Source organism: Diadema antillarum, unplaced genomic scaffold, assembly GCF_040938485.1.
Source record: "Diadema antillarum isolate AM-2024a unplaced genomic scaffold, OU_Dant_1.0 seq00000876_RagTag, whole genome shotgun sequence".
In the NCBI taxonomy this organism is placed as follows: Eukaryota; Metazoa; Echinodermata; class Echinoidea; order Diadematoida; family Diadematidae; genus Diadema; species Diadema antillarum.
The window spans coordinates 672839-700358 of NW_027271740.1; the positions used below are offsets into that span (position 1 = coordinate 672839).

General features: G+C 37.4%; 1 protein-coding gene across 1 annotated transcript in view; it reads left to right on the top strand.

Moving 5' to 3' along the window:
- Positions 1-5084: 5084 nt before the first annotated feature.
- The window catches only part of LOC139740708 (uncharacterized), a 72608-nt gene continuing 50172 nt past the window's right edge, over positions 5085-27520 (top strand). Inside the window, exons 1-2 of the mRNA XM_071651274.1 lie at positions 5085-5789; positions 9395-9413. Coding sequence (XP_071507375.1) covers positions 5085-5789; positions 9395-9413 — 724 coding nt within the window. The remainder of the gene's footprint in view (positions 5790-9394; positions 9414-27520) is intronic.

A 27520-nucleotide genomic window follows, 5' to 3' on the forward strand; every position in this document is an offset into this window, starting at 1 on the left:
TTGCGGGAGTTATGAGAACCAGGTAGTTGGAACACATGCTCTCTTTCATTCCACGTGTTGGATTAGGACACATCAGTCACAGTACCATACGGGATCTTACTCATCTTGAGATTCGGTAAGTTTGTTCACTTTCACTCAGTGTAGGTGATCAAAACATTGATAGATTTCAAAAAAGCAGGAAACTTGTACCATTTCCAACTTTGTAAGACTCCAGTAACTAAGTGGCTGCAATATGAGCTGTAAAATATTGTGTGGGTTTTTTTTAGTCACAAAGTATGTTCACATCTAAGCATGTTAGCCAGATTTACCTTAAGTTGAGTCAAAGAACATTTCCCTCCTAAACCTAGGTGCAATTTAGGAAAGCACTTATGTCATATATACAGTGCATAAGCAACCTCTTCTAATTCATATATGCCCTTAATTACTGTTAAAGGTCCTGTTTACCTTTGGGAGCAGTGATTTCAAAAATGTTCAAGATATCACATTTGATGCGTATGTGTAAGTCTGTTGTATCACAAAACATCCTGCCGTATAAAATTTTCACAATGAAGCCTAAAAAATGAGGAGATATCAAGTGTTTTCTCAATAAACTGTTACTGTGGAGGGTGTAGTCTGGAAACATTTCTATCATAAGTATTGTTCACATTTTGTGTACCGTATTTAACTACACTTAACACCAATTATACTGATTCACATTTTTACAGTGGTTGTTTTTATTCCAAACTCACATTTTAGAACTATTTTTTAAGCATTAATGCTGGGTCTTTGTTTCATCTGCAAAATGGTAAATTATGCCTTTAACCTATGGTGAAAAGATATTGTAATGCTGGAAATATGAGCAAATTTTGATGCCACTCAGCAGAACTCTCGTCATGAGCCAAGGGTTGTTGGTCTTTTCAGTGATATTCTTCATATCAATAATCAAGTTTAAGAGATGGAAGAAAGAAATGTATTCCTAAGTGCAGTGCTTACGTACCTGAAGTGTGGTAGCTGAACCATATCATAGCTTATTGACCAAACTGCGGCATTTGCTCTTTGTTTTGATAAGTAATGGAAACTTAGATTATGGATGAGTCTTTCCCTTGGGGAAGCAACAAGCTTTTCTTTTGATTCTGTTGGCAGTAATCTAAATTTTGTTATTGATAACTGGTCAGAGGAAATGATTATATTTTTTAGGATTTAAAATGGCAGAATGCCATCAATCTTCCCTGGAGGGTTATTTATTTATTTATCTATTTATTTTTGTGCTGTAATTCCACCACTGTACTTTGAAAATAATAGAAAGGATCACGAATGTTTGTGAAGAATTATTTGCAAAAAGTCATATTACATAGAATATATAAAATATATACACACATAGTGTCTCTCATGATACCATGTGTACCATTTTTTCCTCTAAGGTCTAAATCACTGAATCAATCACAATCTCTTTTATTCCTCTTGGGAGAGATAAATAGCAAGAATTCCTTTCCATCAAATAAAGAATAAAGATGTCTTAAAGTGATGACAGAATTGTGATCATTGCAGAATCTCAACCAAAATTAATTCTGAATGCAAGCAGCAGGGCAAAGGAATAATTTAGTGGAAATGAAAACAAATTTTACCATATTTTAACAATGTTCTCATTTTTTTTTAAATCATAAGAAAAGCAACATGAAGTTTTGTAGCCATCACTAATCTATTCACCATGGCTGTGTGGTTATGACATCAGTACCAGGTGTAATTTTCAATTTAATTTGTAATTAACTTAACTCCTGCCTCAAATTTTGTTTTTCTTTGAGATTCATTTTTTTTGCACTATTTTGATGTTTTATCCTGGATGTTATGTCCTCACATATTCTTCAAAATGGAAGAAGTTAGAAAACTTCAGAGAAATCCTGTGTAAGGTATTGGTTAAATAGGACTTGAGAAACAAAGGATTGTGTGTGCTTGCCAGAATGTTGATGATCACATGTAGGGCCATTTCTCACAATTATGCGACCAGACTTGCAACTTTAGTTTGTCCACGCATATCATCAAGTTCAGATTTCCAATAGCGGAAGTGTGATACATTATCTGATATGCCAGTAGACTATGTCGATGTGTAGCCAATTCTGTTATTGAATTGAATTGACGTGATCGGTGCTGGAGGCAAAATAACAGCATGTATTGACTTGACCTTATTGGCAGTATCAAATCAAGTCTGAGGGCGCAAGAAGATTGGTATTAGCTTTGCTGGAATGATTTGTAAGCATTAGAAATAGCTCTTCTCTATCATTTACACTTATTCAACAAAAAATTCGAGGAAATTATAACATTTATAAATAATCTGACATTCTCAGAGAAAATGGCGTGGAATCAATGAATATTGGAGGAACATGGATTGTTTTGTACTTTCATTTGCCATGAAAAGAAAGGATAGGTTGTGGAAAAAAAGCCAAGTAAAGAAGTAAAAATATATATATTATTACATGTTAACGTTTTTACTCACAAGTTGGAATATGTGCAGCTCCAGTAGGTAGCTTAGGATGGAGGCAACATAGGAGTAGCCCTGCTTGTGTGAAGGGAGTAAAGTACCATAACATTTCTTGTAGGTGCTCTATACTCTTTCTAAAATTGTTTAAAAGGTCAGTTTTTAAAGAGTTATTTCCCAGTAGATTCACCTTAGGTCCAGTTTGATATGTTATGTGTCTTCAGCACATTGTTGTTTGTTGCTCGTATTTAAGAAAAATCTTACTACCATTCACAGCATTAGAAGTGTAATCTACATTTCAGGCCACATTCTTTCAAACAAATCAAAATTTGTAAAACTTGGCTAATGTAAAGACCCAGTCTCAGCCATCAGGACAATTTCAAAATACCATAGAATCATTTGAATTAGCAACATCAAAGTGTGCTTTTAATCTTGTAATATCTGCACTGAGATGTTACCATCCGAATCAGTGGTGACATATAAAACACTTGTAGGATTACATGAAAATAGTGATAGTCCCATTTTACACCGTAGACATGAACTGTTTCTGCTTTGTTGATGTTGTTCATTGATCAAGTTCACTCACATTTTCTTCTGGATGGCACAATGTATAAGCTCTAGCTGAAGAGAATTTGCTTTCTGAAAACTTGGTGAGTGATATAAATGAGCATCAGGATTCCCTTTTTGGTCATATGATAGTAACAAATGTGAATGAGTGAGTTTTTTATTTGATGTCCTGATGTTATGTTTGATTAGTCACGCTGTCAAAAGACATTACCAGCTGATTTTAGGAAAAATGATGAATGGTATTCTCCTTTTTCTGTTTTCATTTGTATTGTGTCAGTATCTCATGGGAATATGTCTCATAATATTTGGTTTCACAAACTACAGAATAGGGAGCTTTAGATTTTAGACGCGCGGACGTTCAAAGGGAAAAAAACAGGGTCTGAGTGTGCGCAGAAGCGCGCGTCAACTTGACGTGCGCTTCTACGCACGCTCAGACCATATTTTTTTCCCTTTGAACGTCCACGCGTCTAAAATCTAAAGCTCCTTAATAACATGTGTGTGAGAACCTAATTAAAAATGTGAAAATGAGAATTTAGATAGGTAAGATAATAATAATAGTTGATATTTTTAGAGCGCCTTTTCCCCTGGATACAAAACTCCAAGAGATGTCATCCCTGGTCGCCATGGGAGATAAAATACGTACAAATTAATATGTCAGCTGTTTGTAAGATGTTGATGATGTTCAATGTCAAAGATGCAATCATTGTCAGAAATGTGACTGAAAAGCATCAGTGACCTGGTGTGCAAAACATCCAAACACACTCACCCAAATCACACTCAGCCGGGTCACTGATAAACTAGATTGTTTTACATGTAGTTTTCTCTATTTTTCTTTCTCCCTCTCCTTTGTAAGAATCTCAACTATGATGTACTTCCTGTTATTGATAACAGCAACAATTTCTTTCATGAATTACCCATCATAACTTGGGAAAGGAGAAGAATGTTAGGCATTTTTTGGCAAACATAATGTAATTCATCATAAATGGTGCATGACAGGAAATGCCAACACTTAGTGCCTCGATGATGAGAAGTCTGCCTGTATAGGAGAAAAGAGCCGAGTTTAGAGAGTAGTGGGGGGAGGTGGCTGAAGTCCTCCTCTCGGAGGATGCCATTAGCACACTGAGGAAGGAAGTGTCGAAAGTAAACAGTCTGGTCCGCCAAGGTCAAATCTTAACCTCCCTTCATTCTGGAGGTTACAGAGAATCCCTCACATTTCTGCTCTGACCCATGCACAGCATCACAACATTTCTAGATATCATTAGAAGCTATTACCTGGTTCATTGATGGCATTAGTGACATTTAGCATTCACAATGGGATGAGATATTTTAGCAGATATCATAGTTGATGTTGTTTTTATTACAGTTTGTTCAGTATTATTATTATCATTGTCATTATTACTGTTATGATTGTTACAATGAGTTCTATTAGTGATAACTTTACTACTGCTGCTTTTATCATAATTAATGTCATCATTGCAATTTCTGTCATTATCATGTCTTGTTGCCTTTATCATTATCGTTGCTATTGTTTCTACAGTAATCACAACTCTCATGTTTGGTTGACATCTTTAAAATGTTTAGAATCAAATTGGTATATGAATGTTCATTGTTGCTTCAAACAGTATGCAGCCAGCTGTAATAACTTTCAGTGCTTGTTAGTATGTATGAACTTAGAGTGCAGAGTGCAGGACATTCCTGCTATATACAGCCTTGGCAATGGACCATTCTTTCTAAGTGTAACTCTCTATACAGCATAGATAGTCCTCACGGAACTATGATAATGCTACTTTTGTCTGGTCCCACTGCTTGTAGGGATCATTTTTCATCTCTTTGTGATAGTCATTAAAGTCTTTTGCGTGAAGATATATAGAGAACATTAATGCTTGAAACTTGTCAGACCATGGTTGCCAGATATACATGATTTTGCTCAGATAGAGGGAACATGTGATTCTTGTATTGACTTCAGCTGTCTCAGGGCAGTGATTTATGTGTGTATTTGTCTGCCAATCAATCTCTTTCTTTGATCCAGGGATCTAGGATACCAGCACCCAAGGGAAGATAGAGGATGGGGAGCTTTTGGATGCAGTCTTTGCATCACCATGTCTCCATCAGTTTCATCAGTGGCATCCTCTTCCTAATAGTTCTTCTCGCCTCACCCTCACACTCCTCTCCAGGGAGCCCATCCTCCAATGATGGAAACTTGCCAACTATCCAGGGAATTACTCCAACTGTTGGTACCCCTGCAACAAGTGAAACTGCCCCTTCAACCATTCTGTTGGTTACGAAGCTGGCTTCCTCAACAGAAACATCCTTGCCTACAGCTACATTAGTAACATCACAGGTACCAGTAACAACATCAGCCTCTGTTTCAGCGCAACCATCATCATCATCATCTCCATCATCGCAAATACCACCTGAAGCATCTTTATCGTCCATACCATCAGGGACATCAGCATTTTTGTCAGGAGAATCATATACTGCTACATCTTTGCCTCCACTCACATCTGTGTCAGACTCAGCATCCTCCACAACAGAGATCGGTTTGACTCCAGGGGAGACCACCTCTTTTATCACTCAAACAGCGGTATCCTTAGCAACCGCATCAACTCTCCCACAACAGAATCAAAGTGCTTCAGGTACAAATATATCTCAACTGCTTGCTGTGAAAGTGGAAGAGGAGGCAGAAGTGGAGGAGGAGGAGGAGGAACAAGAGGAAGAAAATGATCCCAGATGTCTTGCATTCTGTCTGGCTAACTGCACTTCACATTTGGTGAGTTCGACTAACATGCTACTATTGTCTTGATATTATCTATTAGCATACTGCAAAGGCTGTTTTTATGGATTACTGCATGCTAAATTGCCGCCATTATTCACTGCCTCAGGAATGCAAATTCCAAATCCTGTTGACATCCTATACAGCCAAATAGCAGATGGTATAGACAGAGTGAGGAAAAAAAAAGCTACCTCATTGTGTGCATAGGATATCCAATACACTGAAATCATACATTTTTTGAATTCCTTTTCATCCTATGGATTCATACAGAATCACCACAAAAGTTAGAATTGATTTTTTTTTTCATTTTGTTCAGTGCATGGACAATCACTGATTAACGACTCTGTATGAATCCTGTAGTCAGTTGAAGCTCTATGTCAGAAGGGTTTCAACATTCTAACTCAGTTAGCCAGAGATGCTGATACCACGTGTGGGGCGTACTGCAAATAGGTCAAGACTGAATAGAAACAAAAGTCTAATCTATATTTGATTTGCTCTATCATAATGCATATACCTCTTTCGTACAGTTCAAACTGCGACAGGCTTCCTATCGGGGGATAAAATATCACTGAGTATAATCATTGCTCTGTGTGCATGCAGAGCAGAAAATACACAGTTGCAATTTCCTGGTAGCAGTTTCATCTTATTGTTGTCATGGCAACATCAAGCTGTCATCATCCACACTGTGTGTATCCTCTGGGAGTTTGGGGCTGCCAGCTAGAGGCATGTCACCTCTCCTGCTTGTCATACTCCCAGTGTATTCCTGATTTGATTTGTAATTGTCTTGGTCCAATGGATGCCATAGAAGGCATTACTGCTGAGGTCCACTGAGGATGGTCACACCAGGGAGGGGTAGACCCATGGTTACAGCAAGTTAGCTTAGTTTGCAGCTGGAAGAAATCAAAACATCAAGAAAGCAGAACAAAACAGCTGTCTGCCCAGCAGATAATTTGGGTGTGTATGTGTGTTATAATGATACAATAGTCAAATTGCTATTATTGCTGTAATTGTGCAAAGATTTATCTGTTAGAGTCTCTCCCAGACATTGTGCATCTTGTGATGTAGTCCTATTCAAATTGAATCTCATGTTTGATGCAGTGCGTGATATTTTCAACATGAACAGTATTAATGATTCATTTTAGTTCTTGCTTCTGAGTTACTGTTAGTACAATTTCATCATTTCATTTGAATTAAATGAACTTGTGTTTATGTGTTCGTTTCATCAAAATATGCTGATGAAACTGTACTTACAGTATAGTGGCACATGCTACAGCCATGACAGTTGTTAATTTGCTCTCCCATTTTGTACAAACTGTCATCTGTCAGTAGCCACTGGCATTCAAGGAGTATTACTCAAACTTTAGTTAGGATTGACCTCCATCTTTGTAACATTTCCATTTTCACTTTTCTTTGTATTTCCACATACTGTTGCTCCTTACAGTGTTGAAGATCTTCATGATGCATATTCTTATGATTCATTTGCTGAAATAGCATGATGCATTGTATTAAAGTTTAAGTGGACTCATTCCTGCATGAGATTTCCCATAATGTTTTGTAAAAAATCTGTTACAGTTGAGTTACTGAAAGCGGTATGAAAGTGTCTTGAGACATTGAAGCACCTTATGTGTAGTAAGCACAGTGAGCCATTAAGTGGGGTGGTTGAACTTGCTACAGATCAGTAACGCTGAATCAGGACGTGTAAACAGTACCCAGCTGTTCCACTGTGAGACCTACGGGAAGACGTGATGTCCTTTACCCAACCTTTTTTTGCCTCAAACAGGATCAGCGCTGATAATTTATGCACATTAATGGTGCGAATCTCCCCGTTTTTCAATCGAAAGAGTGAACATGTGGTTGAAGTTTCGTGCAGTGGGAGAGAAGTTGTGCAGAGAAAAGGGAGAAGAGCCATTAGTATATTGATCACGTATTAGGTCACTTGAATGTCTGGCTTTTTACTGAATGTGGTTGAAGAGATGTGTTGAATGAATAGTAGCATTGTGTACAGTGGTCAGTCCTGTCTCTCTCACTTTCTTACTCTGTCAGAAAACCAATAAAATTCTTGTCACATTTTCTGCTGCAAGATTCCTCAAGTATCTACAGGACAAGGTTTTACCTCTGTTGATGTCTTGTTGACTGCCATTTGAAGTGTTTCCATACTGGAATTCATTCAGAGTTAGATTGAGTAATATCTTGCCCCCTTTTCCATGTTGACCACTGTAGGGAAATTTAGAGGTAGGAGCTGAGGGACTGTTGATGTTAATATTTTTATTGTGTCTTCATACTGATGAAGTTGGAAATGTATACCAAAGATTTGTACATTTTCAGAATTTAATGAAATTGAAATATTTTCCTCATTTAATATGAGTCTCTATTTGGTAAGATTTTGTGTCTGACCACAATAACTTACTCAGGAAAATGTCATTGTCTTTGTGCTAAGTTGTTGAGTCTTCTTGATGTCAGATAAAAGCTGTTGAAAACATGTTTTGTCTCATGATATCTATTTCAAAGTTGTGTCAGCCAGAAAACATAAAAGTCTGTAATTTGTGTCAATTTTTGAAAAAGATATTGTCCAAGATAACCAAATTAGGAAATGTAGGTAAAGGAAACATCTCACATGGTGACATTGGTTGAGAGAAATATGTATATATGAACTCAAGAAATACAAAGTATTAAAAGTTTAACAGGAATCAGAAAAGAATTGTTCTGATACAGTTTCAGACCTTTCAGCAATATCCATTTCATAATGTTTGTTGATATAGCAAAAGGAAGTGAGATATTTGCTGGCTGACTTTGAGTAGATTTTCATCAAGAGGATGGAGCGGAGAAGTGATGCATTCTGGGTCAGTGTCCTCCCGAGTCATGTTTGATTCATTGATTTATGGTCCTCAGAGATGACGCCTTTACTCGCTAAGTGATCGGCGTTCATCTTTGGATCAGTTATTGAATCATTCAGGTAATGGGTAGTAAGACTAATGGAGCGTAGCAGTCCATTTATTGTGCGGAATGTGAGAAGTGTATCCTACTACGATGCCAGTCGATGGAAAAAGTGAGGATAAGTGAAGTGTGCGGATGTTTGTCTGTTTGCTGCAAATTACTTGTTTGTTTACAGGCAATAAATCTGTACCTCAGGTCAATTCCATACCTGCTTCCTGGTTTCTGTGTATTGCTCTAAAATGATGCATGTTACGTTTTCCTGCTCGGTCAGATCATTTCACTTATGTTACATATATGGTGTCCAAATCTTATGGACATATAAAATATTCATTGAGATTCACAGTGAGATACTGGTAAGTCTATTATTAGATGACTAAGTCAGAGTGTGAAGAATTACCCTGAATTATATGGTATACTGTGGGGAATTATATTAAGCAAAACTTCCTCTCTTTTTTTTTCACAGTTCATGCTGCTGAAGAGTTCTCCATTCTGCCATAGAATATATTTTAGCAACGCTTTGAAATCTTGCAGAAATGCTTTTTTTTAACTCTCTTTGCTACCTTGCTTTGCATGAGTTTTGAAATCAAACTTGTCAAGACTTATACTTCACTGTAAGATGTGATGATAATAGTATATTTAACTTATATTGTTCCAAATCCACTCTGTAGAGTGCTCAAGAGGCATATGGTGAGATCTGACAGGATTTCCCAATAGTTTCGCTGATTAAGGCATCTTATTGTCACCTATTACTGAATTTAGCATTCTATGAATCAACCATAGGACCCCCCCTCCCCATTTTAGACTTGTTATGCTAATTTCTGTTCACAACTTTGTTATTTCATTTATATCTCTATCTATCGTGGGGCTTAAACACACAAGATTCTTTTAGAGTGAAACTATTGGACAGAATTTTCCAAAACGTATGAAAGACCATTATTAAAAGTAATGAACATTTGTACGTAATATACTGTATATTGCAACCTTGTTTAACTTACCAGGTCAATCTGGCATCAACTTTGATTTGAAAGTCAAAACCTTCAACTATTCATTATTATAGCATCCTATCCAAGTCTCCACACCACTTCAAAAGAGATTTATTAATTTCTGAAGGATATTTTGGACTCAGCAGCATTATGCTGAACCACCACATCCTATTGTGTACATACACTCCATTTTGCCACTCACTGAATTTCATTTAAACTTGTCAAGTGATGTATCATGGTATTTTTTCTTTTGTTTTTTGGTCACAATACCCCTAGTAACCCAAACTTTGTGGGCAAGAAGGTAAATTTTGCAAGGTTCTTTACAAGATACATTATTGAGTAGGTGTGAGTAAAATTTACATAGAGATATACAATTGGTTAGGGGATATAGATATCTAAATGTTTTTGTGGTGCACCCCTCACTGAGTATATGCCAAAAGTCAACATGACCGAACAAGCATTTCAAAAATGCGTAGGCAGTAATCCAACAGATTTCATTCAAATTTGGTATTTGGGTATATGACTAGTTATATGATGAATGTGACATTTTCTTTTTAGTATGTGAAATAAATAAAATTTGAAAAAAATGCATTTGAATAAAACAAGCCTCATATAACTTTTGATTGTGCTGCCCTCTATTTTTGGACATACTGTGGCTTCTGAGTCTCACTTTTATTGTGCACTGTAGTGGCAACATGTGTTAGCAAATTTCCTTCATAGTATTTTTAGAGGTATGTGGGTAAGAAACAGATACTTGAAGGTTTTAGGTACACCCTGATTGATCTGCCTTTGATTAGCACCCTGACCAGTTTAACAGATAGTGATGCAATAAAACGTAGTTTTAATTCAATTTTAATTCAGACCAGAAATGGGGGTGCGTGGTTGGTCATTGTAAGTGAAGATAGGTTCTTCGTGATGCTGCCTCCTAATTTTTCTTGTGTGTGTGTGTGTGTGTGTGTGTGTGTGTGTGTGTGTGTGTGTGTGTTTGTGTGTGCTCTTTTACAGGTTGCTGAGTCATAGTTCTTTTTTGTGTGCTCTATTTGGCATGCTTTTACCAGATTTTATTCATATTCACTATTGAGTTGAATCATGGGAAAAGATAGCCACCTAACATTTTCATGACATTACCATCATTATTCTCTAATTTAAAACATTAGACCCCAGATAACGAATGCCCCAGATGTTTCATCTCTGTGTGGTAACAAAAATCTAGTTTTTCTCGACTGTCGCATCAACACTTCTCCATGTGAACACATACTGTAAAACGAGGAATGTTCGCGTGCATTTTAATTTCGCGAATTTCGCAAGCGCCAAGATTTGCGAAATTAAAATGCACGCGAAATTTCTTGTCTACACTATATGCATTGAACGCCAGTGGCAATTCGCGAAAAATTAATGCCACGAAAAAGGCTGTCTGCTCCAATTCGCGAAAATTTCGTACCGCGAATATATCATGTTTTACAGTAATCATGAATATAAGATTACCTAACCTTTCTTTATATTATGTCAAAGTTGCCTCATCTTTCCACAACAACTTAACCCTTTGAAGACGAGTCATGAGTATACTCGGGCAAGTATCTATGGGAAATGCACGTTGTAGCAAAATCAATCGTCCTCAACGGGTTAAGACAGTGGTTCGGCCTCCATGAATGAAAACAAAGTGATTGCACTGTGTACCTGTAGGAGCAGTCAATCGTGTTTGTGAGTTCAGTGTGAACGGGGCCAAAGATCTCCCTTTTATGAGGGATCCCCCGACTCCTTAGTCTCTCACCTCCTTGAGTTCGGTCTCTGGGGCGAAGTGCGTCAGAGATCAGCTGTAAGGCCCGGCTATCGAGATGAATTGATTAAGAAATGTTTATACCTGCCGGGCAAGATGCACTGAAAATAATTAGGGGACTGATGATTATTATTTTCGTTGAACTGCCACTGTGCTCTCATTAAAAGACATCTATTTGTCGCCTGCATGTTTATGGAAGCCCCACTTTATGGGGGGAAAGAGAGAACAAGGGGCAGGGTGTCTGAGATGAAATGCACCCAGACAACCCTTAGAAGAAGCTTTGCAAACCTGTAGAGAGTCGTAAATGGGGGAATTGATGTAGCATCGTTTTATCAGTGTCCTCCTTGGTGAATCATGCTGCAGGCTAACGAGATGAGTAAATTTTCCCTACCCCTGATCTCTCCTATCCAATAGTTTCTGGAATGAGTTTTAGTTATTTCTCTGACCCCTTAGTTTATATCATCTTGAGAAAGAGCTGCTCTGAATCTAAGGGATGGAACCTCAATTTCCTTTCTCCTACAAACAAGTGACTGAATGTTGTCATCTTTTCTTGCCATCCTTTGCCAGATGAAATGGTGCATCATTGGAGGAGAATAAATAACATTCTTCTAGACAAGGAGAAAAAAATATTACTAAATATCTACCTCTATTATATGATTTGATTTTATCTTTCAGTTTGGCTTGAATTCTTGTACAGATTGCCTTTCTAATAGGGTTAACCATAAAGTGTTCATATTTGGGCAAATTAACACAGCTTAGGTCATGTTTTTTTTTTTTTAGTTTTCCCTCAAGAAAACTCCAATTATAAAATGGTGAGATATTCACACATGCTAAGAATGCTAAGTGGTTTTCATAAAGACACCAATAGGTGTGTTCAGAGTAGTATTGACTTATGGATTTTGAAGAAAAGTCCCATCAGAAAATGCAGATCAAATATTATTGTTATTACTTCTACATTCGACAAATGTATCTGTACTTGCCATAGAAGCATATATTGTACAGCAAATGTTGAATTTCCGCTATTTCTTTTGATCAGAGAACCGTCTTTTGTATTGATATTGCTCTATTTATTCTTCTCTCTTCAGTAATACGCTTTGAACTTTCTACCTCTGGATTTTCCCACTTACTACTCCCTCTCTTTTTTCTGTCATTGATCAATGTTCTCATCAGAATTTGCTCATTTTCTTCGTTTCTTTTCTTTCTATTCCTCCACCTCCTTATTAGACTTCTTGTTCTTTCTTGTGTAGCTGTGTCTTCATAATTTCATTTTCTCATCTTCTTCTCATCTTTCCGTTTTTCCTCTTTCTTTTCATCCCCAGTTAGTTTTTTGTGGTAATTCCTAGATTCCATCTGATTTACTGTCTATTGTATATCAAAGGGAAAACTAGGGCTTTGCTTCATCAGAAGACATTTAGCCCGTTCCATATGGTAACCTGGTGGTCTGTATATTAAGTCTATGGAGATTTCAGAATCCAGTATGGAACAGGTTAATGACTACTACATGCCACTGTAGTAGTTACCAGAGAAATTATTGAACATACACATTTGATTTGGGATTTTGCTTGCTTAATGATTTTCTACACTAGCTGCAATTTTTCTTAGCTGGTGGAGTAAATACTTTTTGAATCAGACTTCTGCAGTCTTTTGCGAACTTCTGAGAGAAGCAATGCTTGTGAGGATTGTCTTGCCTTCTTGTCGTCTGTCCAAATTTGGCTGGAATTCACAGCTTTTCAGCGTCAGCAGCAGACTGGTGAGGAATCCCTGCCAGATAGGATATCACCGGCACACAGTCTGTTTATCAAGCTTGCTGCCATACCATGCGTGTGTTATTCACCCTCCTGATCCGTATCATCAGGCCTTCTTACTTTCTGAGTGACGCAGGAAGGAAGCCTCGTGATTGGGTAATGGAGCCGCGTCAGTCGATCATGAAAAATATGTTGGTTGACGCAGCAGCTCAGGAAAGAGGCCGTCACACCAGATAGAAGAATGGTTCAGCGGTGTCACTCAAAATACAATGAATTCAGTTAAATCTGTGTGAGAAAAAGGTATCAACAAGAGCTTTTTTTCTGCTTTCTTTTCTGCTTTCCTGATTTTAAGAGTCTATGAAAGACAAGGTTCATGCTTGATTTAATTCAGCACTGCTAAAAGAGGCCTTTGTAGATATGAAGAAGCACCACAACATAAGCAGACCTTGTTTAAGCTTCAGTTCCTACCCTACCCTGTTTGACTCGAAACATTGTTTAGAGACTCCATTGCATAAGAGCATATCCATGACTCACAATTTTTAGGGAAAAAACAACAACAAATTTATAGGGCAAATGCTAAAATTGATCACAGAGTGTTACATGTAAGAGTCCATTTAGAAGGTGAGTTGTTTTATGAAATTGGAAGAAAAACACACCACAACAGGTCAGTCAGAGCACAGAAAAACCAAACAAATTATAACTGAATAACAGGTCCGCTAAGTCATTTAGTGGGTCACTTTGTAAGAACCTAGCACTGGTTTCAGTCATGTGACCAAGATATAGCTTGTCCACAAACAAAAAAAAAAATCATCCATTCTTATCACAACAAAGATTATTTTTACAAAGGACTCGAACTTGTATGATGTGGGTGAAGCCACAAAGAATGAAATTGTTTGTTTTGTTTTGTTTTTCAAATGTCAAATTAGTTACATATAAAGTTCAAAACACCAAATTAGGAGATATTACTTATTATATCAATCCATGATCCTTAACAGTCAAAGGAGGGGGGGGGGAGCTTGATTTATACTTCCTATTCTAATCATGATCTTTGCACTTTTCTTTGGGTATTTTATTCTACTTTAACTATATACTTTCCTCCTCAGCATCTCTACCTCCTTAAAGATCATATCCTTTTGTAACTTGTTTACATTATTTTGCTTACATTATTAAATAAAATGGTGCCATATACAATGCAAAGAAAAAAAAATTACCATCAATGTATTATCAAATAGAAGGTTCCAGTGAAGAAAACGTATTATTGCTTTTGCAGATATCATCCACCTTCACTGGAATATTCCAAAGCAAATTGTCCACTGTGAAAGGATGGTCATAAGGTTTCTCTATTGTGGCAATCAAGATCTGTTAAAAATGTGCCTTGTGGGCTTGAACTCTGTTTTCAGATTTATTGTATCCAACAAAGAGGCTGCAGTAAGATCAAAACAAAATTAATTTGTGGTAGCTGAAGAAGGAAATAGAATGCAGATTTATTGTGAAAGTAATCTTACTTTCCCTGCAGACAGGTAGCGCCCTTTCTGTTTGCTGAGGTGTTTTGTGTTTGTTTATGTGTAGACATTTATTCTGAATGCATGCGTATCTGTAGACCTTGTAATGTGTAGGATGATGTAGGTTTCAAATTGGTATTTGATGAGATAAGCTTGGTATTATGACTATTAAATGCTGCATTTCCTTGTGGCAATCCGTGGACAGAAAGTCTGGAATTTCACGGTACTGCCCTCTAGTTATCACTCGTCTCATTTCCCAAGCAGAGCAAAGGATGGCTTGGAGGAAAATTAATCAGAGAATAAGGAAGAAGGTATCAAGAACATCTGTGTGGCACAGTTCTGGCTGGCAATGGCCTTGCTTGTCCGCAATTGTCATTGAAATATATGACTGCACTCATTGGTGGTTCACCTGCAAGTTAATTCAGGGGATTTAGGGCGAAAAGACCGTGTACTTCAAAAACCTCTTCAGGAAGTACTGGCTATTTAGGTTTATGAAACAACATTTTTTTTTTCCAGGAATATTTCACTGATCTCAACCCCTCATGTGCACTGATAAGGTTTGCTTCTAGTTTTTAATCTTTTACCTTCTCATGTATCAAGCTGATACCTTTCTTCATCTTTAAATATTTACATCTATCTACCTATCTACTAGTGCACCTTGTGTTTGTTAGTCATTTTATGTGCCTTATTTTCCATCTTTACTTGCCCACTAAAAGCTCATTCATACTATTTGCCACTCTTTGTTCATGATTTTCATCCCATTTTCTAATGCTAAACATTTGCTTTTTTTCAGTACCTTGTGGGTCACTGTAGCAAGCAGTGCCTGTGTTCATCTCATTGATGGTATACCATTGGATGGGATGTAGTGATATTGTTCATTCATTACCAGCTCCTTTGGTGAGAAACATAAAGCAATTTCTTGTCATATTGCCTGTGTTAAGTTTTCCACAAAATTTGAATGATGGTCATGTTAGCATTCAGATTTAGTCACTTCAAAGTGGATTTTTCTTTATAAAGAGTACAAATTCTGTCCTATCTCCTACGTAAAGTCTTGTCGATCTGTAAAATGTCAAAGCTTTTAACACTCCCCATTCTCTCCAGGGTAGACTCATATGCTGTTGATTAATTCATCCCAGTTTAGGTATGTATTCTCCCATCCTACACTTCACAGAGAGGCCTCATTCCTTTGCTCACCAAGTTATATCATGATTCTCCCACAGGTCTGACTCATTAGTTCACAAACAAGAGATTTATTTTTCCTGAATCACTGGAGGTCATGTATTATTGAGCAATTGCCCTTCCATGATAGACATTCTCTACATTCACTTTATTCATTTCCCGTTCCCTGTTGAAAGGGAATTTTCCCGTTCCCTGTTGAAAGGGAATAGAAGCACTGAAATGTGGCCTAGAATGGACATTAACCCGTTGAGGACGGTTTGATTTTGCTACAACGCGCATTTCCCATAGACGTTTGCCCGAGTATACTCGGGACTCGTCCTCAACGGGTTAAAGCCAAAACGTAGTTCTCAGGAGAGCTTAGAATTCATCTCCTACCATCTTTGTCATTGCCAAACTGAAATTTTGTTATTACAGGGCATTTCACACATTTCTTTATGCATATATCTTCAATTCATTGCAAAAATCAATAATGTCTGCAGTCATATGTGACAGTGCATCACAAAACCAGCAATAAGTTGTACTTCTTGATTTTACGTGGGGACTCAAAAAAGGTGAAATGGGTCAACCAAGTCAATTTTTAGTTTTCTGTATTTTCTGAAAGAGCTATTCTTCTTCTACATTATATGTAAGTTTGGACTCATAAAATAAATGAGAGAGTGGGTTTTCAGCAGTTAGCCAAAACTAAAATATTGTTTATATCATGAAGACCAGTTATGCTAAATTACTGGCAAGTCATAAATAAGTTGGTAATCTTGCTGATGAGATTATCTTTGTCAATGATGAAGAATTCAGTGATGGGTTGTTTAAAACATTTGGCATTTTTACTACCAGTACCAGTGTCAAGACATTTTGACATTTCAGCAACCATCATTTTTCATTACTGACAAGATCTGATGGATTATTTGATACCTCTTTTTTAACTAAGCATCCTGATACTGTCACAATAATTCCAAACATGCCATAAGAACAAGGATTATTTATGAGGGAAAACTGGATTTCAGACTGTTTGCCAAAATCATTTAGCATGTGAGTTTCTTCTGAAGAGGTATTAACTGTTTAGTTGGGTAGTTGTTAGTGATTTTCTGATTCAAGGCTGCGATCTAAAGAGTTGCTAATGGTGTTTAGAGGTGACATGGAGTGTTGTAGCAGTTTACTTCCCTTGACCAAGAAGTGGTGAGAATACTGTCTCACCCTCTGAGCAGGTCTCAATCTGACAGTGAGCGATGTTAAAGGTCCAGTTTACCTTTGGGAGCAGTGATATAAAAAATGTTCGAGATATCACATTTGATGTATATGTGTAGGTCAGTTGTATCACAAAACATCCTACCATGTAAAAATTTGGCGATAAAGCCTAAAATATAAGGAGATATCACTATCTTTCTCAATAAACCATAATTACAGTGTATTTTAGTCTAGAAACATTTTTATTATAAGTATTGTTCACATTTTTTATATTCAACTATACTTAACATTAATCATACTGATTCAAATTTTTACATTGGTTGTTTCTATCCCTAACTCACATTTTAGAATTATTTTGAAGCACTAAAACTGGGTTTGTGTTTCATCTGAAAATGGTAAATTATGCCTTTAAGATGTTAGGAAAGCCTGGTCATTTACACTGGGCTGTGATCAACATGCATCCATGCTTGTAGAGCAGGGTATAGCCATGGCAGTATCTGTAATCAGTCATGCTGAAATGACACCTGCTTCCTGCCGTAGCCCTCTCCTTTAACCTCCTCTTCAATTTCCCAGACACCGCAGTCGTATCTTTTGTTGTGTCTTATTATCGTTTGCGTCCTTGCAGTATCCTCTTCATTTGTTTGTTTGTTTGTTTGTTTTTTGCAAGATCTGTGATGATAGGAGTGGTGGCAGAGACAAATGTGCGTGCATTAATGGTACATGATTTGCTGAGCTACTCAATTAGTGAGGGGCGTGGGGATTGGTTTCTGACGTGAATGACTGAAAACTTACGTATGCCAGTACTCTGTATCTTTCCTCAATGCTTCTTTTGAACGTATGTCATTGTGAAGGAGGAAACCTTGCTTCCTGTTGTCAAGATCTTCATTTCCACTTTCTTTGTTGTGTTTTTATCTACTTCTTGTTTCTTGCACAGTAGATTCTCTTGCACTCACAATCACACAAACACAAAATTCCTCATCTGGTATATCTCCACTTTATTGTTTTGTTTAATGAAGACATGAAAAGCTGAATTTTTTCTTGCTCTTATCTGTTGCATGCAACCTTTTTTTCCCCCGATTTACATGCTGATAAGGTTTTTTTTCCCCTGTCTCTTTCTGTGATGACAAATTGTCCACATACTCGTATCTTCCTTACATTAAAGAGGTAAGAATCTAATCAGGGTATGTCTACAATTCAACAGTTTCTCTGAATTGTTTTGACAGACCACGAAATGAATATCTCCTCTTTTTTATTTTTTTTTGGTATGTCCCAATCTTAAGGTTGATGGAAGAGTCTTAACATCTCCCAAGAGTTGAAAACACTGTGACGTGAGACAAGGCAGACTGTGAGATGTGTAGACATGCCTACAGCAATTGATTAATCTCTGTTTCTTTACTGTGCCGGTGATGATCGTGTGTCCAGCGATATTTCCTCTATTCAAATTTATTGTGGCAGCATTTCACAGCTTTACGGTACTGTCTTAATGTCTAGGTTATACTTACAAGAAATATATTTCAGCAAGCCTTAGCACAACATATTGGTGAAAGCTTTCTGTTATATCACTTTTACAGATATACAAGCCCTCATACACACTATTAAGCTGTGAAGCCCAACTCTATGAAAAGAAGTACAAGGCATTGTATTTATCTAATCTATTTCAAGGGTTTCTCTTTTTATCACTCTTTGCTGTTGTAACAGGAGCACAGAACTGAAAAAGTAGCCATTCAGTAGTTGTGCAAAGGAAATATATCATAGAAAATTCATTTTAGCCTTTTCTGCATCTCATTATTTAACTTGGGAAGCTTAGATGATGTCAGTATAACATGCATGAGATTTATTTGAGCATGGCCTGACATACTGTCCTGACCCTAGACTTTTCATGACATTTGCCGAATGTAGCAGTGAGTACTATCCTTGATTCTTCTTTTGACAGGAAAAAAACTTCGCAATTAATGACTAAAGGCAATGACCCAGGTGATTGAGGATCACACGTGGGCGGCTGTAGGAGCTAGACACGTAAGGGACTGCGCGTATCCACCCCCTCCTCCTCTTCCTCCTCCGTGTGAGGACAGAGAATGACGATGATCTTTTTCCTTGACAACGGATCACGTCTGGCCAGCACCGCCCTCTCCTCAGGTTGCCAGTGAAGGGGTTGATGCTACCAAGATTGGTGGGATGCTTGCAGGAGAGGGGGGGGGGGGGGGGGGAAGGGGGATGAGGGTTAGACCTGGGGGGTGTTTCATCAACGTTTGTCAGCGCTGACAATTTCAGCAAAATCTTTGGTTTTGATTGGCTGAGATGCTCTGGTCACTGACTGTTACTATGGTGATTCAAGTTGTCAGCGCTGACAAACGTTGATGAAACACCCCCCAGGAACTTTCTAAATATTTTCTGTTATTCCCATCATTGTGAGCTGTTTAAAAGTTGTGTTTGTTTGTTTGTTTTTCTTTTTTAATCAAGCCAAGATCTCTGCCCATCACCGTAAGAACATTCAATATTGCCATACAGTGTCCCTGCATCAGTTTGACAAGTAAGGTGTCTTCTCTCTAGCTTGGGATAGTGGCATGGAACCTTCTTTTTTTAGGACACTCTATAATCCTAGCCTTCATTTCCTCTGGTGAATATCATGTTTTTGCTATTCCAGCTAGATTATATCCAATGTTTCATGAATCAATGAGGCACGGGAGAAAAAAAAATGGTTGCCGGAACAGTGAGATACAGTTATTTGATTCCAAGAAGCAGGAAAGAATAGGGTGAAGAAAAAAAAATACATTAGTTTAGGCTTACAGATGCATTTGGAATCACATACTCAAAAACCCAATATTGATCACAAATTAACCAACTTAGTTAGAACCAGAAGGCATACTTCCTATCCTGTTTCAACCGTTTTTGGCAACGAACAGGAGACGTTGATATTGATATGTCACACTGAGAGAGGTTTTAGCAAAGGTTGTGTTACAACATACATGTACCTTGGTAGAAGGAAAAAATGACTACCAGTATTTTTACCTTTTGGTATTCAATGTGGCTTTGAAAAAATTTGGATCACATTTCGTGTCATTTGTTTCAATAGTGTTCACACACACACACACACACACACACACACACACACACACACACGCACACACACACATGTACATATAATCAATAGATTTTAGAAATCCAGGATGAATATTTGTGCTCTTTTTTTTTAGCTTGTTCAAATTCTACAAAGCAATGCATATTGAGTATAACTAAGTTTGGTTGGCTTGCTTTGATTATGTTCTGGTCTTTGTTGGTAGGGGGGCGGGTGAGGGAGGGGAAGAAAGAAGTTGGAGGGGAATCTCTTAAATATTCAATACATGTCCTTGAATGGAGTCAGTGTAAAGAAACTTCCCTCCATACCCACTGATGACACCGTGATTCACCTCTTAGCTGTATATCTCAAGATGATTTAGTGCTTAGCACTGTATACAAAGACTGAATGACTGACTTGATTGATTACCAAACCTGGTTTCTTCTTCTTCTCTTCCTTCAGTACCTTCACTTTTTAAGTCCTCTTCTTCAATATGTTTTCAATGCATCATACATTTTTAACCATTTTTTCACTCCTTTTCTGTATTTGCCTCTCTTCACTTTCTCTCTCACTCTTCGAGTCAGATTATTCTTGTTTTTCCTATATTCAGAATATTTTCTCAGCATTAGATGCTGTCTTTTGTGGGAGTGAAAAAAAAGGAGTGCTGATAAGTTGTGAGCCTCATGTGTGTCACCCAGTAACACAATTGATTTCAGTTGACTGCCTGTGGTAATCTAAGTGGTGATGGCAATTAATTAAGGTTCATTCTGATTCTATTTTCTGTTTTCCTCACTCCACATGTCTTTTCCTCATGGTCAAATTAAAGTGTATTTTCTTGTTTGTTGTCATTTTTTTAGCCATCTCTATGAATACTTATTTTATATTCATATTTCTTTTTTATTACTTTGCCTCATTCATATGAGATTGATATATCTCTATACTGATGTTTATTTCTATCCTTAAAGGGTGTGTACAGTTCTGGTTGAGGTGAGGATTTAGCTTTTAACGTTTTGCGAGATATTCAGAAGCCACTCTATGAGATGTCAAAGAGCATGCAATTCTAAGGGGTATCAAAAGTTTATTTGATGAAAATCGGTTTTGAAATGGCTGAGATATCCAAAAACAAGGTGAAACAAAGAGATCCTAATAAAAGGCGTGGCCTGTCGCCTTTTATCATTATCACTTTTTTTAATATCTCAGCCATTTGAAAACCAATTTTCATCAAACAAACGTTGAATCCTTCTTGGAATTACATGCTCTTTCATATTTCATAAGAGGTTTCTCATTAGGAATGTTAAAAACATGAATCCCCACCTCAACCAGTATTGTACAATCCCTTTAGAATATCACATCTTAATATTTCCACACCAATAATCATGCATTAATTATTGGAGTTCCTCAATGTCAAGAATTGTATTCTTTTCTACAGGAAAACTTAATGAAATTATCTATGAATACCACCATCTGGTTGATTTTGTTGTAGTTTCAATGCACACATATAGTTGCAATGTGTTGTTGATATGCTACAAGAGCTGGTGTTTACAGCTGAGGTAGGGTACCTTTGGAATAAGATAAAAACTGTATGTATGATAGGCATTTTTGTGTAGTCGATGATGTAGATTCCTTCTGTGGTAGTGTTCATTTGAGTTTACTGAGCAGAATACATGTATGTGCCTGCTAGTGTAGCAAGCATACCTCTAACTTAACCCATTCCATACTGAATTCTGAAATGCCCATAGACTTAATACGCAGGCCACCAGGCTCCCATACAGAATCGGTTAAGGGGGATGTGACATGGTTGGAGTGTTTGTATGTCTAGGTGTGTGATGGGTGTTGATTTGACCCAGATGTGATAGGGGCTGTAAAGCCATCTTTCAGGAAATCTTAATTTCAGTGGCAGCCACCTAGCACCAAGCCAAGGCCACCATTGATCCCAGTATCCCTTCATCACTGGGGATTACACCAAGCATCACAAGCATGGATATAATTAACATGTTGGAGACACATTAAACCAGCAGGTATTTGAGGTTCCTTCTTTCAAATGCTTGAATTCAGTGAACTTTCTTTGAACGCTCCATTTACGCAAATATGTGTAGCACTATGGCAACCACCTCTGGCTTTTTAGTGCTCTTTATGTGGGGTTGAAGATCGGATTTGTTTTATTGTCACAAACATTGGTGATCATTGGAAACAGAAATTTGTTTGGGGAGGTATATTATTATACAACAATTTATGGCATATTTATTGAGTCCCCCAAAAGAAATCCAGAAGTAATGACCATATAATCTGAATAGAAACTTTGTTTCTGTAATTTGGAAGAAAATTATAATTCTCCACAAAATGGATATTATAGATAAAGTTTGGCTTTACAGTATGGAAGCAAGTTATTTTCTAGGCTAGTTTGTGTCAAATTACTGATTACCTGAAATATAGTTGTTACGTACATCAATTGAGGGGTAAATGTTGTACAAATAATTACACGTGTGGTCAGCTGGTTATGTTTGTCTTCATAAGATGTGGAAACAGTTCAAGTTCCAACAGAGTAAAAATTGTATCAAAATGCATTGTTAAAAGTCGGCAATCGGATACAAACATTTCTGCAGTGAAACTGTGTTCAGATCGAACCGTGAAAATAGTTTTCCCACAGACACTATGCATACACAGAGGCTTTTGCAGATTTCCCAGGTATTTACAGCCAGAATTCTTGCATTAAGCAATCACCCACATCGGGAGAAATGTATGAATATGAAGGAATTAAGATCATAAATCACTTTGAAAGCGTTCTAGATTGATACAGCACATGTCCATTTAACAAATATTTACATCTGTGGTATACACCTGTTGATTGTTTCTTTAGCAGGTGACATTTGTACTGTTTATATCTGTAAAATCCATAAAGTGTAACCCAAAGTCTAGAGCAAAATCATTCATCTGCATGAAGGGGAATAGAAGGTTGAAATATGCCCTTCATCAGATATATTTTTAGTGCCAAAATCCTCCATTTTTCTTGTAGAAGTTACTGGGGCATTCATGTATTTTTTGTATTTGACAAATGTGAGTCTTTTTTATAGGATTGTTGTGACAAGGAAAGAAAAATGTCTCCAGGTGTCATTCTCTCTTTTCTCTCTTTTTATGCCTCCGCCACGAAGTGGTGCCGGAGGCATTATGTTTTCGGGTTGTCCGTCCGTCCGTATGTCCGTCCGTTCGCTTTCGTTTACGCGATAACTTGAGTAATATTTACTGGAATTTTACCAAACTTGGTCCAAGTATGAAGTATGATGGGGCAATTATTTGATTAGATTTTGGTTGAATTTGGTTAAAGGTCAAAGGTCAAGGTCAAATCATGAAATTGTATCCATTTACGCGATAACTCAAGACTGGATGGAGCAAATTTCACCAAACTTTGTTGGAGGATGATGTATGATGGGACAATCACTTGATTAGTTTTTCAGTGAAATGGGACAGAGGTCAAAGGTCAAAGATCAAGGTCAAATCCTAAAATCTATCTGTTTACGTGATAACTCAAAACTGGATAAAGCAGCTTTCACCAAACTTGGTCCAAGGATGATGTATGATGGGACAATTAGTTGAGTAGATTTTAGTGACATTGGCAAGAGGTCAAAGGTCAAAAGGTCAAGGTAAAATGCTACAAATATTGCAATTTACCCCATATCTATGCAATGCCCAAAGGTATTTTCTTGAAACTTGGTGTGGACATGTACTACTGCGTAAAGATTCTCCAGAGAGAGTTTCATGTCATAAGGTCAAAGGTTAGGTGAAAATGTTGCAATATCACTTTTCTCGCATATGGTTCAATGTATCTTCATGGAACTTGGTACATACGCATGTACTGTCTGGCAGGGATTATCTAGGGAATTTAGGGGTCAGGGGTCAAAGGTCAAGGTCAACTCCTCGAAATTTTACTATTTCCCTCATATGCTAGTATATGCAATGCTTGCATTATTAGTTTCAAAACTTGATACATGCATTACCTACTGGAGATTCTCCGGGAAATTTCCAGCCAGAAGGTCAAAGGTCAAAGGTTAAGGGTCAAAGGCCAGGTTTCAATACCCCCCCCCAAAAAAAAAAAAAAAGAAACATCTATTTTGTACCATCATCACACTCTTTCTTCATACCTTGGAAATTACGTAATGCATAAACTTCCCCAAAATTCCCCAAATATGACATTTCTGACAAACCTGTCATTTCAGTATTTTGCCAGTTATGTGAAACTGTCATGGATCACACATTGTGAAGACATTGTACTATACGCCTATTGGGAGAATCATGCGTTATGGCGGAGGTATCAGTCGCCATAGCGACATTTCTAGTTTTTCTTTTGTCTGCTGCTTCCCCTTGTTTGTCTGTCTCTCAGTCTTTTCGTGTCTCTCTCTATCTTTAATCTACCTGTACATCTCTACCTTAAAGGACAAGTTCACCTTCATATACATGTGGATTAAGGGAATGCAGCAATATTATTAGAACACATTAGTGAAATTCTGGGGAAAATTAGACAATCCATTCAAAAGTTATGAATTTTTAAATTATCTGTGCAGTCACTGCTGGATGAGAAGAATACTACAGTGTATGATGTCACATGCGTACAACGATGTAAGGAAAATATAAAGAGAATTTCACAAAATTTGGTTTTTTACAAAAAATGGTGCACAATTTCTCAACCTGTCACTGACGTATGTTAAGGGTAATATTATTTCCTCAGCCTTCCAAAAGAGGTAAGTCAAGCGCTCTTCTATTACATGAGAAAAGTGAAAATATGTTGAATTTTCTTTATGTATTCTTTATATCATTGTACACATGTGACATCACAAGCTGTAGTAGTCTTCTCACCGAGCAGTGTCTGGTCAGAAACTTCAAAAATTCATAACTTTTGGACGGGTTGTCCAATTTTCCTCAAACTCTCATTGGTGTGTTCTACTAATATTTCTGCATTCACTCAATCCACATGTCTATGAAGGTGAACTTGTCCTTTAAGATAATTGTCCTTCATTCACTTTTCTTTTTCTTTATGACTCATAGTCTTTTATTTCTCATTTACTGTTAATTTGCATCTGCTATTGACAGGTGTATTTCTTACCCCCAGTGAAGCTCCCATACTCTATGGATATCTTTATAGTTACAGTCTGAAGTGACATACCACTTACTTCCAGAAGGCTTCACTTCAGAAAAACTCCTGTTCACTAGACTACTTCAGGGCCGACGCAACATGTGTGTTGGGGGGGGGGGAAAGGGGGCTGAGGGGGCTCGCTCCCCCCCCCCCCTCCACACACACACTTTTTTTGCACTATACAGAGGAAAACATGGGGTGTAACCACTTTGCCCCCCCCCCCCCACACACACACACACACTTTTGGAATTTTTTGCACATTTCACCTAACATGAAATAAGCACAAAAATAAAAGCATGCAAATTCTTTGCTTGTTACACATAATGTTATTTTACATCTTTGATTTCAAGGTACATTGTAGGGATATATGTTAACTGCAATTTATTTGCAAAAGTTTTCTTCATGTTAGCAAGTCCTGTAGTGTGCAGGAATTGCTTTCATTATGCGGATCAGTTAACTGTTACTGTAGTACATTGTATGTGCTGCCAAAGCTGAGGACGGGCTGATTTTGCTACAACACGCACTTCCCATAGACACCTGCCTGAGTATACTCGGGAGTCGTCTTTAACGGGTTGATTGCCAAAGCTGTATGAAGTGCCTTCTCCAGTTGTCCACAAAGTGAAAAACATGTGAAATCCATCTTACCTGGCCAAGCATGAAAATTTGCACTTTTACACTATTCAAAACACTGGAATGACATTACAATCATGTACAGCTATTCTGTGAATTATGACTGCTTGCCATCATGCCAAAAGAAAAAAATAGATGAATTTAAAAAATAAAAAAAAACTGCCTGTATAAATGCAGTCCTTTCATTTAGGATGCCAGTGACAGACAATCACAGAAGAGAAGAAGACAAAATCCTGATTGCCAGCAGAATGTTAATTTGAGGATTTAACAATAGCAAGAATGAGATAATTACTACTTCCATAATCCCATCCATGCTTTCCAGTAATTATCAAGAGAGTATCTGTGTGCTTAAGTGATTTGGCCTTCATTGTGAAGAGATGTCATATTTCTGCAATAAATGAGACCCGGTTACAATTGGATTCCTCCTTGTACAATTTTTTCTTTTCTTAGGACTCTGTTATAACATCCCTCTCAAAATAATTGCTTTAGAATTTGCATGGACAGCATGCATCACATGTTTGAGCTCCATTCATCAAACTTTTAAAAGTGCTAATTTTCCCATGTCTACCTTCCAAATCTAGTACAATTTGTTCATCGAAATGGGGTTCAAATCCTTTATGGGTGCAAACATTTTGATTTTGTCCACAAATGCATTAAATTATCCTATTATAGGTAAATACATGTAGTTGGATAAATTTGTCATTAAAGAAAAATGCATTGATTATATTGCTTACTGCAACATATTTGCATAAATCTGTCCAAGGTTGGAATTTGCTAACTTACTCTTTAATGATGCTCATTTTTTCATCTTTTGCTCGGTTCTCGATTGCAAATTTCATCAAAATCTCATGCTCACAAGATACAGGATATACAATATATAGCACTCTTTTCCTGTTCCACGTTGGTCACTCTTTAACGCCACAAAACAGTGCTCCAACTTTGTGAAGCAATTGAGAGAAATGTACATCAGTGCTGCATCCTGTGTATTATTTTGAGTTTCACGGTTGTTACGAGAGACGACGACATCGGTGCAGTGTAAATTTTTTGACCTCTCCAAAGAGCAGTTAGAGTGTAGCGGAACAGACACAGAAGTGAAGAGAGTGCAAGGGGTGTATCCAGTGTGTAAGGTAAACCAGCACTCTACTCTGATTGAATGCTGTCATCCCATACATCCCTTGGGACATTGCACCCTGTCTCTCTCCCTGGAGGCCAGTCCCAAACTCTAGTGGCTACCTGCACTCCACAGGTGTTCTGTCTCACCCTGGTCTTTGTTTGCAGCTGTGTGGGCCAAGCACTTACACTGAGACAAATTTATCAAGTTAATGGCTTCTAGCTCCAAATTCGTTTTTCCAATGTGTTTTGGCCTATCTCTACCTCTGCTCAAAACCACCACCTTTTTTGTCAAACATTGTAAGTATCCAATTTTTCCTGAGCTAAGGATGAAACCATTTTGACACCGTTGCTTAAATTACTGTATTTGTTACAGCTATATTCATTCAATTTGAAATAAATCCTAAAGCTCTTTCAATGAAAACTGTTGGTGGTATACTGTATGATAGAGCTTTGATGGATACTTACCACAGATCACCCTCTATCAGGAATGGATGCTAGTTGTT